This window comes from Barbus barbus, assembly GCF_936440315.1.
Source record: "Barbus barbus genome assembly, chromosome: 25".
Classification (NCBI taxonomy): domain Eukaryota; kingdom Metazoa; phylum Chordata; class Actinopteri; order Cypriniformes; family Cyprinidae; genus Barbus; species Barbus barbus.
The window spans coordinates 19,854,472-19,869,920 of NC_136753.1; the positions used below are offsets into that span (position 1 = coordinate 19,854,472).

General features: G+C 36.8%; 1 protein-coding gene across 3 annotated transcripts in view; it reads left to right on the forward strand.

Moving 5' to 3' along the window:
• The first annotated feature begins 2,422 nt into the window (after nucleotides 1-2,422).
• Nucleotides 2,423-15,449, forward strand: part of LOC306845363 (neuronal growth regulator 1-like) — a 112,701-nt gene continuing 99,674 nt past the window's right edge. The window contains exon 1 of one of the 3 annotated variants that reach the window (XM_079378122.1): nucleotides 2,423-2,766. In XM_079378122.1, the coding sequence (XP_079234248.1) occupies nucleotides 2,597-2,766 (170 nt within the window). In that variant the 5' untranslated portion in view covers nucleotides 2,423-2,596. The remainder of the gene's footprint in view (nucleotides 2,767-15,449) is intronic. The other 2 variants (XM_079378120.1, XM_079378121.1) reach the window with 2 other exon arrangements.

The following is a 15,449-nucleotide window of genomic DNA, read 5'->3' on the forward strand; positions in this document are numbered from 1 at the left end:
TATACACAGTACACATAAACTTTTAGTTTGGATGTGATTAATCGCGATTAATCGTTTGACAGCACTAATTAGTAGATATGTTTTTAGTGTGTTTTGTACAGGGAATTATTGGCTAGTTAAAAATAGATCTTCATTATTATTTAATCTTCACTATTATTTATCTTCGCTTATTTAATTTTTGACATGAATGACAATGAGGCTGAGGGATAAAAGTGCAGTGTATTCAATGGATTCTACTGTTGTTTAACAACATACCGATTGTTCAACTGACAAAACATTTTTCCAAAAAAAACTAGGACCTCTATAGAGTGTGTGTAAAACAGTAAATCTATCCCTCACAGCCTTAAATTCAATATGGCGCCTAACCTGACCATTGGTATGGCTTGCTTCTTACATGGCTTGCTGGAATACTTGATTCTTATTGGTCAATTGACACTTCGCAAGGAGTTTGTTTGACAGCCGATCTGACCAATCATCTGCCATTTTTGTCCGACAAACAACAGGGAGAGTAGATTATTGTCGGTGGACTTGAACTTGAAAAATGGTGTGTATTGACATCTTTCTGTAGTTGAAACGATACCTTCTGATGTTCGTTCATGTTTATTTTGTGCTTTAACTATTAGTTAAACTACTAGTTACTATAGTGCCACTTAAGCTGAGGCGCTACAGTGATCTGTCACGGCACATTAAAGAGCCATATAACAGTATTTGTTGTTTGAATTTCTTTTTAAAAATTACAAAATGTAAAAGTTGAGACTTTTATTTCAAAGTAACCTGCTCTGTCTTGTCTGTTGGCGCGTTGTCAGTTTTCTTTTTGCTCTGCGATGTATTTTTCATTAACATGACAGCAAATGTAACAAAGGAGGGCGGGATGGTTTTTGTGAAGGGTCAATTGTGAATTTCAGCACACACTTTCAGGACACTGAAACAAAAACTTTTTATTATGCATAGTAGTAAGCAATTATAGAAATATGTTAAACATATCTCATGGCAATTTGTAACTATTTTATGATTTGAGTGAATTGGTGTATGATCTAATTTGTAGCTTTCTTCTTTTCATGCCCCATGGATGGTTAGGTTTGAACCTTCGTGTTTGTTTTTGTTTTGTTTAGTTTTTTTCTTTAAACTTTTGTACAAATCATATCATACGAATTCATATGAAATCGCCACCTGGAAAATAGTTAGATTTTCTTATGAGATTGGTTTGACATTTATAAATGTTGTTTGTCTGTACTAAGAATATCTAGAGTTTATGAAGGAGACAATTTTGAGAGAGGCCCTGATTTTTCCCGACACCAAACTAGTTTTTTGTTGCATAGAAATGCAACTGGCAATAGTTGTGAAAATTAGGAGGACTTCAGTATTAATATTAGACCTAAAGTTGCAGCTGTTGTTGCAAAGTCAGGACTATTTTGGCAGAATATTTAAGATACATGCTAAATTGTAAAGTAATTCAAATTCAAATCACTATTTCATGTCCACAACACTGTATGTGTTTATTTGATGAGTCACATATTAAGCCTTATATGTGACCCTGGACTACAAAACCAGTCATAAATCACATTTGTAGCAATAGCCAACGATTCATTGTATGTGTCAAAATTATCAATTTTTCTTTTATGCCAAAAATCATTAGGATATTAAGTACAGAGGATGTTTTGTAAATTTCCAACCATAAATATATCAAAACTTAATTTTTGATTAGTAATATGCATTGCTAAAGACTTCATTAAATGCGATTTTCTCAATATTTAGAAATTTTTTTTTTTTGCACTCTCAGATTCCAGATTTTCAAATAGTTGTATCTCGGCCAAATATTGTCCTATCATAACAAACCATACATCAATGGAAAGCTTATTTATTCAACTTTCGGATGTATAAATCTCTCTCTTTTTTTATTACCCTTATGACTGGTTTTTGTGGTCCAGGGTCACAAATGTTTAATTTTAAGGACATTTTTGTTTACTTAAAAAAACACTTGATCTGAGAGAACTATGCAATCTTTAAAGCTACGGAGTCTAAAAATGGATGAGAACATCCAACAGTAACTTCTCGGAACAAATAGCAACCCACTGCAGGGCTGCATGGGCCACCGATGACACAAACAAGACCTGACCTGTGTCATTTTACATCTTGCCCTTTTCATCGACTCGATTTTGGAGACGTCGCACGCAATAGGCTAAAACAAAACAAAGTGCGTGTTTGCAGGAGGACGTCTCGAGGTTGCAGGGCGTTAAACTCCGGGTGGTCAAAACTCACTCATTTAAATAGTATTGCCGTATCAAGAATAACCACCCGCTTAACTGCTCCATCACGAGCTACAGGGAACAGGTTGCCTGGGAAACGGCCGCATGGCAACAGGATCAGAGCCGGGGGGTTGTCTGCTGCTAGCTCTGCTCCCGTTTCCCATTTCCTCACTAGATGGTGTGCAAGCCACTGGAGAGTCGACTTCATCCCGCGGTCAGGTTCCGATCAAAACAAATCTGGGAAACTACACGGAACGCCGTTTCTCGGGGTTTTCGCGGAGGATTATTGTATTTTCATCCAGATATTTTTATTTTTGATAACGGCGTGGATCGTGCTCCATTCGGCGGTGATGGACATAATGATTGCAGTGCAGGATGCGTGCGTCTCCGGTCAGTGGCTCACCGCTATAATTCTTAGTCTTTGCTGCTTTTTACCGTCGTGTTTGCCCGCTGGACAAACTGTGGACTATGCGTCCAGCGAGAGTGTGGTCAGCAGACAGGGAGACACCGCGCTGCTCAGGTAGGAGACTCAAGTCGCTGTAGAAGTGTTCAAACTTAACTTGGCTGGCACCTGCCTCAGTCTCTATGCTCTGCTCTCAGTTTTGTAAACAACGCTCGGCAGATCCCCCAGTGCCGCTCCGTCACTTTTATTTGGGTCATAAACCCTGCTGATTCCCATATAGACCAGAACAGTTTGAGACCGTGATGATTTTTTTCCCGAGTTTGGTAGATGGACTGGCTCAGTTATAGATGTTTAAAGTCTAGGGTCCAGGGTGTCTCTATGAGGGGTTGCATAAGGAGCTGGGGAAGGGGGTAGATTTTTGTAAACCCCGCCAAGCGGAACACTTTGCACAATTACAATGAAGTAATTCATGATTCCCACCGTCCGAAAGAGCCCCACTAATGTCTTGGAATTCTTTTATTTTTTTATAGAGAGAGAAAAGTTGCACACGATTATTATGTGCGAGATTAAAGGGGGGTATGAGTCACGTCAATATATGAGTAACGTAGTTTATGATGAACATGTACTAAAATTCCAACCCATTCGCGTTTATTGAAAGCTTTTTCATGGGTGTGTCTGACGGTAACTGATGCAAGTGTCTGATGATAAGTTCTAATTAAATTTTTTTAGGTTTCACAAGTCTATTCTTGCCGTTTGCAGCTGGATGTTGTGCTCTAATTTAAATAAAATGGATTTTCATAATATCAGATATTGAGTGAAATCAGCCCTGGGGAGCCTATGTATTTTTTCTTCTTAATAATTGACCCACACGTCGTTTATATTGTCCTCCGTGAAATCTAACTTTCAGGATAATTTGAAACATTATATGACATTTTTATATACGTTAGAATACATGTTTGACTCCTTGCAAATTTAGCTTGTCCCCCTTTACATTTCTAAATATATACACAGGACCACTACGATGAACCGACTCATTTCGTGGAGTCGGTTCTTTCGAACAGTTCGTTTCAAAGAACCTGTTCAAAACCCCATTTAGCAATTATTTTGCGTAAGTGCGTCATCACGTAGTCCGATACACTCTGGCGTTGCACGTTGCATGCTCGAAAAGTTTTTTTTTATTTTTTAAGTAATATACACGTTGCTCCAATGGTTTATTGTAGTGTCACGAGTCCAGTATGCTGTAGCTAAAATAATTAAGTGATTTAGAACCTAAAACCTAAATAATATTTGTGTTTTATTAATTTTGATTAGGCCAAGTTACATCTTGCGGCGTGTTTTAAAATAAAATATTGTTTATGAAAACAAACTGTCAGCTTACTCGGTGGTCAGTTTGTTACAAATACAATTTCTACCATTGGTTGTTTAGCAGGATATTCAAACATCAGTTTTGCACCTTGCTGTTTTTTTCCCCCAGAAAGCCTTGATTGTTATCTTAGATTTTTTCTTATCCTCGCTTTGAGTAAAATACACCCTAGAATGTTTCTTGTATTATTGTTACATTTTCACAAGTGAAGGCACTTATGCCACGTAATTTCAATGTGACAACATTATTGCATCTCAAAATTGGGTAAAAGATTGTAAAGGGGGGCTATTGTGTACTGTGAATAGGGCTGTCATCACTGTCCCAGATGACCAGAAAATGTCAGATGGTGGTCTGTGATTGCTTAGTGCCTGTGCTTTAAACGTGTCCCTCACCCGTGTCAGTGTTACATGGAGACTTGGGTGGGAACCTGCTCCCTTTCTCCTCAGGCCACACCTCTTACTGTCAGTGCTGATTAATCGGAAGGATGTTACTGTGAGATTTTCTCCTCTGTTTTATCTCTTCTGTTGTATTATTAACTTGAACACCAACACTTTAACTAAAGTGCTGTGCTCTCTGAAATATTTAATGGATGTGTTCGAATTATTGATGTTTTGCTGATCCAGTTATTACAGAGGGATGTGTCAGTTGTGTCAGTGTATAATGGTATACATATATTGATGAAATATATACAATCAGCTTCTCTTGAATTTTGCTTCATTTGTGGAATCGTGCTGTTTTCAACACAACATGATCACAAATTTAATCATGTACACTGTAGGTATTGAAGAGAATATTTAGGATTTAATATGTTAATAACTTCATAGAGTGTATCTAATCTGTCTTTATCCTTGGCATTGTTGGTCTCTTGAGCTGAAGAGCATAAATTATGACAAATACTGTGATCTCGCTAAAATGGTTCTTGACTTTGTGCCAGTAAGCCCACGTTTAATATTTGCAATTTGGCTGCAATATATCAGCATACTGTATACTACAGATGTGATGCCAGTGGTAGGCTTAACATTATAATGTTCACATTATCAAGAATAACTCACGATCAGAGATTATCAACTTCACCTTCAATATTTAGTGTGCCACGTAGGAGTCTAGATTGTGTGTGGTATTCCACACTGCTCTTATAAATATAGAGAGAGGTGGCTATTAAAGGTGATACAGAAAGCTATAGAAAGCCAGGCAGGAATTTAACATTATCTGACATTCACCAGCCATGAATACCAGAAGGCAAGATGTTATTCTTTGTTAAAGACACTGCAGGAATGTACGGAAAATCTAAAAGAATATGGTTTAGTTGCTAACCGGTTTGTATATATATATATATATATATATATATATATATATATATATATATATATATATATACATGTAGTTAGATTTAATATAAGTTGCTTTTTTATTGATAACATGATATTATACACACAGCTATGCTCTTTTTCTTTTCCAGTTCTTTTCTGTGGCAGTATAATTGTATCATTACAATATTGTAATGGACTATTCCTAAAGAAGCCCCCTTTCCCAGTTGTGGGGGAGGTCACGAGTCTCAGGATAAAATATGCAGAAGAAAATAATAATTGCCACCAGATAATGGTTATCTTCAAAGCAATTATACCTGAAGCACTTCTGAAAAAACAGTAGTGCCTCTCAAGTAGATTTAACCTCCCTTCTCCTCAACCTGTCACTGATTTTCATGGCTTTTGATGAAGCAGGCTCACTAGATACCAGATAAGCTTCTTTGTCCCTCAGGTGATAGACACCCACTCTACTCTCAAACTGGAGAGCATACAGGCCTGCACCGTTCACCTTAACAGTAATCCTATCATCAGTCCTCACCATATTCAGTGTTAATATTTAAGACTCGTTTGTCATTGGCTCAGTACTATATGGTATTGAGTTTCATTTGAGTACAATAAAGTCCTCACTGAGAACATTAGGAACATTTGAACCATTTGTTAATATTTGGCTTAAATGTTTCCATTATTTTCTGTGCAGCATTAAAAGGAAACCATGTCTCAATTCATTTGTGCAGTGCATTGTCATGGCTGCAGGTTTTTAAATGGAGTCATGTAAGCAAGCCTTAAATTAGTCCCTGTCATTTGCATAATGAATCAATGTGTGTGGATTGCATGTGACTGTAAATGTTAAGTAGAGCCGAGTAATTGGAGGGACTGCATTGGTAATTATTAGTGAATGGAATACAAAGCAGTGAAGCAGATCAATAGCATTTAGGCTTTCTTTCCCCCTCTGAGAGCTTAATGTGACGTATCACTATGTTGGCCAACAAAGAAATCAAAAATTGCTTGATGTAAGGCAATGTTGTTCCCTTGTAGAATGGAAAAAAGTAATATTCTGGATGATTGGGCTATTTTATGAGGATTATTTATTTAACATAGATTCCTATTTCAGCTACCAAATTGTGTAATGATATGTTTATTTTAATTTTTTCTGTTATTGGAACCATATAATTCTCAGAAATAACAACTAGCTTGTTAGTCCAGGGCAATTTTCTGAGAATTAATTGCTTTTATTTGGCGTTGCTTACTTCCCATTTATTCATGGTAAACTTTTCTTCAACTTGTGTTTCCTGCAAACTAAACCCATAACTATATAAGTTTTTAGCACCATGCTTTACCAATTGATCCTATAAAGCTCCTTGAGTTCCTGTAGAGTTCAAATGTCTTTAACAGATTAAAAGGTCATGCATTCAAATATTTGAAATATCTGATTGTGTGCTGCTAGGCTTCTGCTAAGACATTTGGCAAGGCTTCACACTGAGTCACTGGTAGTTTTCAGATTTCTGAATGGCCATTGACCACATTTGTGTTACATAACAGACCCAGATTTCCGGCTGGATGGTGGTTGCAGTTTTACTTTGTTAGTGTCTGTGAAAAACACAGGGCAGTATCATGTTGATAGACCTTCCAGAAACTATTTTTAAATCTGAACGGAGAATATATATGTATAGAATATATAGCATAATTTGCAGTACTTGTTTGGTTTGCAATCAGTTTTTTTGATTTATGACAACTTATAACAAAATTATGTTCAACCAGCAAACTAGATTGAGATAGATAAATTTATTTTGTAGATTAAACAAAAATCTTTAAATTGATTGCTCAGAAAATTAAATTAAATTAATAAATTAAATGAATTCTTATTTAACATGTAAATTAAAAAAATAAAAGAGAGATCTTACTTTGTTCATTAAATTGAAGTTATCTGGTCCTATGCAAAGCATGCTGGGAACAACACAATTTCATTTACTGCAACTTAAGAATATTACACTCAATATTAAAGGGGTCCTATTATGCTCTTTTACAAAGTCTTGATTTTGTTTTGGGGGTGTACTAGAACATGCTCTCATGCTTGGTGGTTCGAAAATCACATTATTTTTTTCACATAATTTACATTATTACAATACCTTTCTCCCCAGCCTGGCACAAAAGGCTCGATTAGTTCCAGGTTCGATGAAGGCCCGCTTTCCGTAAAACTAAATGTGTTGTGATTGGTTAGCTGTCCCAGTGTGTTGTGATTGGCGAACAGCTTAGACGGCGTTTCAGTACTACCCCGCCCCTTGCCAAAGCGGCAAATTCGTCCTGATTCAGACCCCGAGAATATTGAACAAGAGGATCGCGCAGAACCTTTGCACGCACGGATATTGCAAGACATTTTAAAGTGGTAACGTTATTGTTTTTTTTTGTTGTTTTTTTCGGCTAAATCACGTTTTAAATAGGAATGTCAACAACAGCTTAAAAATAACTGCATTTACTATGTACAGATAAGTGCAGCGGTAATATGTATTATGTTTATTGTTCTTTAATTATAACATTATAACATGAAATTTCAGTGAAACTGTTATACAGTTGAATTTACTTATACCACAGTCCCACAGAGTTACACTATTTGTGGCGGCATATATATGCAAATTAATTCTCTGCCGGCAGGAGCCGCTGTTGGAGTGGTAGAGAGTGAGGTTTCTCCGGTAACGCTGTACCCAAAGCAGCCTCCTCTCACAAATGCTGCTTTATCAGACATTACATGCAAGATGAAATGAAAATGACATCCAAAATTTTCTGAAGACAGTCGGTTTCCTTCAGAAATACAGTGATATAAAAACACCCGCACCGGGTTTTGATTTTGAAACGTGCAGTGCTCAACCAAGCGTTCTCCCCACCCGCCAACCGTTCAAATTTTATTTGAATGATATTCTAATGGACCGCTTTGTGATATCACAAATGCAGGAAACAACTTTGTAGTCCAAACGAGCCATTTATTGTAGTTCTTGAAAAGGGATTTTTTTTAAACGAAATATCTCCTTTTGGAGTGGACTTTGAGATTTGTAACTTTGTAGATATTTTTATGCCCAAACATACACACTACACACGGACTAAAATTCAAAAAGTGAAAACGCGTATAGGACCCCTTTAAGTTGTCGTAATGATCAACATTATAATGTCAATACAACTGAGCAACTTAAAATGTCTAATTAAATCAATAAATTAAAAATTAAAAACTTGCAAGCTGTGGTGTAATAGGTCCCCTGCATTTTCTTTTTAGAGTGTGGATCTTCTCAGATGAAAACATAATTAGCACGTGATTCAGACTAATCAAACAAGCAAAAATAGCTCATGTGATGCCCCATTTATGGCTGCAGTGTGATTTTTGTCCTTCGGGACTCATTATGTACAAAACATCTATTTCCCCATTTCAGGCAAAGTTCTACCTAACTAGATTTGAAATGAACTGTCACCCGCAAGCTTGATCAAAACATTAAAATGGAAAACTGATGAGAAATAAACTTGTCTGGAAAGTTGCACGCCTGGCAGGTTCATTCAACAGCCTCTGCCATATGAGTGACACCTTACCAGCACGACAGTTCTGGACGTTCATAAATTGAACCAATTCTGGGCAGTTATCAGTGGCTAATTTAGTGGACCACAGTCTCAGAGAAGGAATTTGCAAGGTTGTCCAATTAGTGGTGAAAAGTGTTGGGTTGTGAGTGCATGTCAGCAGGGAAGAGAGGGCCAGTGGAGGCGTGTCATCAATCATCTCAACAGCATTGCCTCTGCATTCTTGGCAGACTGGAGGCACTGCTCAGACTGGGAATACCACACCATCATCACAGACTGTCAGCTGCTTCGCATATCTCGCTTTGTTTTCACGTTGCTTAATAGGTCTCATAATGTCGCATTTTCCATTTGTCAGAACCAGAGAGGATTGGCATTATGACACAATATTAGCCGATAGGAAGTGAGCTTATTTATGAAATTAAAGCAGTTGCCTCTTGAGAGACGGCAGCGCCTGGTTTCCTTCAAGAACATGAGACTTTTAATTGCAACTGTCAAAACCCAACCAACATGAACAATAGCATTTAATTTGTACCAGCTCACTACTTTTAACTTTTAGAACACCCAACTTTTCTTCCCTGATGCTTCAAAGATGTTTGGTAGTTATAGAAACAGCCTGAGACTCTTTAAAAGGCCATTATGAAATTGTGGTAAAAGCAGAGTACTCAAACTGTAATTATTTAAGTGCTGTTCTGAGCTGAGAATATGTTTTAGTCAGAAGAACAAACCCCACAATGCTTGGCATTGTTCACACATTGTGGATAGTGCAAAAGGCTTGTATTATTGTGCCATTTGGATAGCATTCATGCGCTACATGAATTTATCAGATAATAGGATACTGTAGTTCACCCAAAAATGAAAATTCTGTTATCTTTTACTCACCCTCATGTCGTTCCAAACTATAAGACTTTTTCTTTTGTCTTCTGTGGAACTCAAAAGAAGGTTTCAGTTGTTTTTGTCCATACAATGGAAGTCAGTGAGGTCCAAAACAACATTAGACCCCATTGACTTGCATTGTATGTAAAAGAACACTTAGATGCTTTTCAAAACATCTCTTTTTATGTGTTATGCAGAAGATAAAGAGTCATACAGGTTTGGCTCATCATGAAGTTGAGTAAATAATGACCGATTTTTATTTTTGAGCGAACTGTCCCTTGTTATGTAAACGCCTACCAAAGTGTTTGAACTAGTGTTAGATAGCAGAGGGTATCTAGTGCATGTCCATAGGGTGTGTTGCCATGGTTACCATGGCCGGGTGTCATTTTCTGTATTGGGAACATAAGCACTATGAAGAAACCAGTGAGAGTCTCTAATATACATCACGTTGCTTTCTGTTTTTTAAAGATGTCTTAGAATGGACGCATTTTTAACGGATCTTCTGTTGATTCAGCCTCCCTTCTCTGCAGCATTTCAATTTTCCCCTATTGCAGCATCACAGCACCTATCATAGTCCCTTTAAAGAAAATGGTCCCCCCTGTTGACTCTCATCTAGTATTGAAATGCTCTGCAATTGTTTCTCTATTTGACTGTCAGCATGGTGGAATATTTTCCACTCTCTGGCACTATGCTGTTACAGCGTAGCAGGGTTGTTGTTGAAATGCTTTTGTATGTGAACGCATTAATGTTTTAATCACACTGATTACATTTTAGTGTTTCTAATCCCTTTGCTCTGTAGCTGTATCTGATTAAAGCGTTCTCGCATGCACTAGTTACTCCATGAATGTACGTGTGCTTTCAAATCTCAGTTATGAATGAAAGACCTTTGTGGGATGGACGTTAAGCTGGGCGTAATCTCTGCCAAATGGTCTCACAGAAAGCTTACCCAAGGAGGTTCGGTCCCTGCCAAAAACGCAAAGAATGTGAGGGAAGAACGCTCATTAGATTTCCTTATTCATCCAGTCAAATTAAGGGGTCTAAAATGCACGCCTTCATGTTACACGTCTTCCTCTTGCTATAAACAGCAACCTGGTACATGTCTTCTGTTTGTAGTTTGTTATGTCATGATCCATCAGCGAACCTGATTTTTTCTGACAGTTAGCACCTTCAATACTGGCATGAAAACCACAAAGAATGAGTTTCCTTCACTTGCTGCGTCTTCTTTTGAAGCGCTGAGATGATATCTCCCAGCGCAAAGAAAACATCAGCTGAATGATCGAGTTTTTCTATAGCCTAGTTCTTCCACTACATTAGGTGGCAAAGGGTGTGCTGGCTTGCAAGAAATATGTCACTTAAGGAAGGCAGTGAGCAGAATTAGGTCATGCAAAATATGGCAGGGTCCCAGCAGGCCCTCACACATATAATTTATCCAGTATTTGTTGTAGGAATTAGAATTAAAGTTGTGAGACACTTGCCCGTCTCTGTTGATTTATTCACATACCGTTCGTCTCAACAGGGTTTGAGTATTGGTACAGTACTGAAAGCTTCTTGTTCACATATGCTGTTTGTTATGTTTAGTTCAATTCAGTGATATTTGTATGCTGCTTGTCATAATTCAAATCATTCCAAAGCAGCTTTACAAGGAATTCAATTCAAATCATCCTGGACGGAACCACTTGTGTATAATTATTGCATCGATAGCTTTTATAATAGCTTTTTGGGGTATAATTATAAGGCCTAATAGAGTGGCATCACTGTAGTTAGCTGCATATATGGAACAAACTGATGCATCTCTTCCACTTTCACCGTGATGACACTACCGGTTTTAACCCAGTATCAGAGAGATTGTCACAAAAGATTACAGAAAAGCTGCACCTTCTAAAAGCTGAAAATACTGCCTAGTTGAACACACTTGAAACCTGATGATAGACTGGCTAGCTACAAGAAAATGGCAAAAACAAAAAAGGTTATATGTGACCCTGGACCACAAAACCAGTCTTAAGTCGCTGGGGTATATTTGTAAAAATAGCCAAAAATACATTGTATGGGTCAAAATGATTGATTTTTAATTTAGGCCAAAAATCATTAGGACATTAAGTAAAGGTCATGTTGCAATAAGATATTTTACTGTAAATATACCAAAACTTAATTTTTGACTAGTAATATGCATTGCTAAGACCTTCATTTGGACAACTTTAAAAGCAATTTTCTCAATATTTAGATTTTTTTTTTGCACCCTCAGATTCCCGATTTTCAAATAGCTGCATCTCGGCCAAATATTGTCCTATCATAACAAACCATACATCAATGGAAAAATCATTTATTCAGCTTTTAGATGTTGTATAAATCTCAATTTCGAAAAATTGACCCTTATGACTGGTTTTGTGGTCCAGGGTCACATATAGGTTACACATATATTTTATTAATAGAGCTAGGCGCTTGTATTATCTCTACAGTATATTTTTAATCCTTTATGAGTATACATAAATATACTCTAGAATGGCTTTACCCTCTAGTAAATCACACTTATATGCAAAAAAGTGCAATGTGACTAAATAATGTTTGTCTTTAGGCTAATAAATTGTTAGATTTCACTCACTACTGATTTATTGGCTAATAATTAGTGTAGCACAGACTCTGTTTTCGCTGCGTGTTGTGCCCTACGACCGCTTTACAGTAGAACATTCTGACAGAGCGTTAGACAGAAAAGAAGCTCATTAATGAGTATGTGAAAGGAGCTGTGGAATATTTAAATAAAATGAAAGTACATCACATTAGACTGTAGTCGCAGACAGTTGTATTTTCCTTCCTCGTCTTTACATCTTTACAGGGACATGCTTTTTTGGGGTGTCAAATAATGGTGCAAATACCAGTAAATTATTGACTGCCTCAAACCTTAGTAAATCACCTTGTGTTATTTATTTAAATACTCTGCTCCTATAAATGTTGCGTCTGAACAGAAAGCTACTATAAATGCATATGCAATAAGGTTAAAATGCCTTTTCATCGCTCATGTATCACTGCTTTTAGTATTAGCATTAGACAAGCCTGGCGAATAAACAAAAATATTTACTAGGTAAAGGCAATTCTATTGGCAATTTGTGGGTCATTTTCATTTTCAGTTATTGTTTCGACCAAACAGATTTTGCTGCCAAATAAATTCAAAATGTTTTAGGAGCAAGTGAACACAAGGAATAATTATGATTATTTCCTATGCACCAATAGTCATTAATTATTGCTAAAACATGAGAAATACCACATAGGGAATTTTTTTTTTTTTTTTTTTTCAAAATGATTATGCTAGCATACAGTAATGCAGATTAAAAGTGCATTTAAATCATTGCAATATTCACAACTTGTTGGATTGGTTAATGCAGTATGTCCCCGTCATATAGGCCTGTGTCTTAATATAATTTAAAATATACTTAAATATTAAAAGTTTATTAAGAAATAATTTCTCATTTCATTGGATTTAATGAATTATTTTTTATGAAGTTATTTCCATCCTTTTATGCATCCTGTTAATTGTCTTTAATTTTCTATTAATCAAGAGACACAGTAGTTAATTTAGTGGCTGAGCTATTTATGAAAGTCTGGTATGCAGTTTTATAGAAATACCCCCTTAAATTGTTACACAAGCCAGTCTTCCTTTTTTTTTGGGTAACACTTATTCCATATAGTATAGTGTTAAAAATAATTGTTTTCAATTGATAAAAATAACAATTCTTACTATTAACTTGTTGCTTATTAGCATGCCTATTATTACCATATTGTTTGATTATAAAGTTACTTATAAAGTATATATTACTTATAAAGCATTCTGCCTAAACTTAACAACTACTGTAGTTACCTTACTAATTATTAATAAGCAGCAAATTAAGAGTTATTTGAGGCAAAAGTCATAGTTTATGGTTTGTTAATAGTGAGAATTGGACTAAAATAAAGTGTGAACTTTAAAAAAAAAAGAGTTAAAAAAGTACTGCATAATAGTGACCTGCATAATATTATATTTGCAACAAATTTAGCACAAATATATACAGTGCTCCACCCTAATAAATTGTTATTAGGGTGGGGAAGTCGTGGCCTAATGGTTAGAGAGTCGGACTCGTAATCCAAAGGTTGTGGGTTCGAGTCTCGGGCCGGCAGGGATTGTAGGTGGGGGGAGTGAATGTCCAGAGAGAGAATGTCTCTCTCCACCCTCAATACCACAACTGAGGTGCCCTTGAGCAAGGCACCGAACCCCCAACTGCTCCCCGGGCGCCTATCGGTAAGCCCCTCCCCACAAACGATGACTAGCCAATGGCAGTCGTGTATCAGTTGCACGTGGAGCGGAACTCGGACATCTTTAGATTTAAGTACCATTATGGAAGATCCAAAGCTTGCATCGGTTTTATGGGGTTTATGCTTCAAAATTGGAAAAACGATGTGTCTGGGGTTCTTGTAACACTGATTCCAGGTACCCTGAGAGCATGGGCAATATAATTTATTTTATTACATTTCCTGAATCCAAACAAAACAGCAAAATGTCCCGAAGTATTCAACCCCAATTCAAATGAAGACAAAAACGTTCATTTTCTGGTTCATACACTCATTAAGCTACAATTTTCATCTGCTCAAGCAGAACGTTAATGTTATCTTGTGCTTCAGCAAGGTATCTCTGGCTAAAACTAGCTAACGTTAAAGTTAGTAAGTCCATGCTAACGTACAATCCTAAATAGCGGACTGTACAGTGTAGATCAAAAACACATAAACGAAGGTCTACATTTCAGTGCCTCTCCCTATTAAACTGGTTAAATTGACATTAATTTAATCATACCCTGCGATACATGAACAGTGTTGATCCTGCATGTTGTCATCCGCAATCGTGATGACCGACTGTAATATGAGACTTCTCCCGCTTGCATTGCGATCTGTAAACCCTCGCTTCGAGTTACCCACCACATTTAAATCGCTCCATGGAATATCTAATTCCCATTTGGTGGCCTTCTGTGTCCAAAATTGTGCAAAAACATAGTGGGACAAGGTTTTCACACTGCAGCTGTCGTTGTAAGACAGTGAACAACTCTTTCGTTTGTTTGTCAGAGGGAGCAACAATAATTAAGGGGGGCGGGGCTTACCGATAAGTCAATTATTAGAGAGAATAGGATCTCACCATGAAATTAACACTAATTGGAATGATGCATTTGTCTGGCATAAAACAGGCAAATAGCAACAATCATGATTTATTGAGAAATTGTGGCATATAATTGATGACTGATGATAAATGATTTTGGCAAATTTTAGATTTAATTAAAATTTGTCTCACCATGATGCTCTGCTTCCTGACTTACATATAAAATAAATGAAACACAGAATAAACAATTAGCATCAAGTCAAAGTTAAGACATATTCAGAACAGTCACGTTGACAGGAAAGTATAGTTATTATCCTAAAAAAGCATCTTAGGTGAGTGGAATCCGAATATGATGGAAATCCAAATGGAAACTTTAAATTTGTCCTTTGAGAGGTAACACTGTAATAACCATAACTATTAGCTGTCTGATGGTTTGGACTGGAGCACAGATGGCTAGGGGAGGCTGAGATCCCTAGTGGATTATTTGATGTATTTTTGCCGGTTTTGAATGGGTAATTTTAACACAGGAGATACAGTGTTCATTTGAAATAGCAGATGTTGAGATAATATTGTGCATGCATGTGAGAGT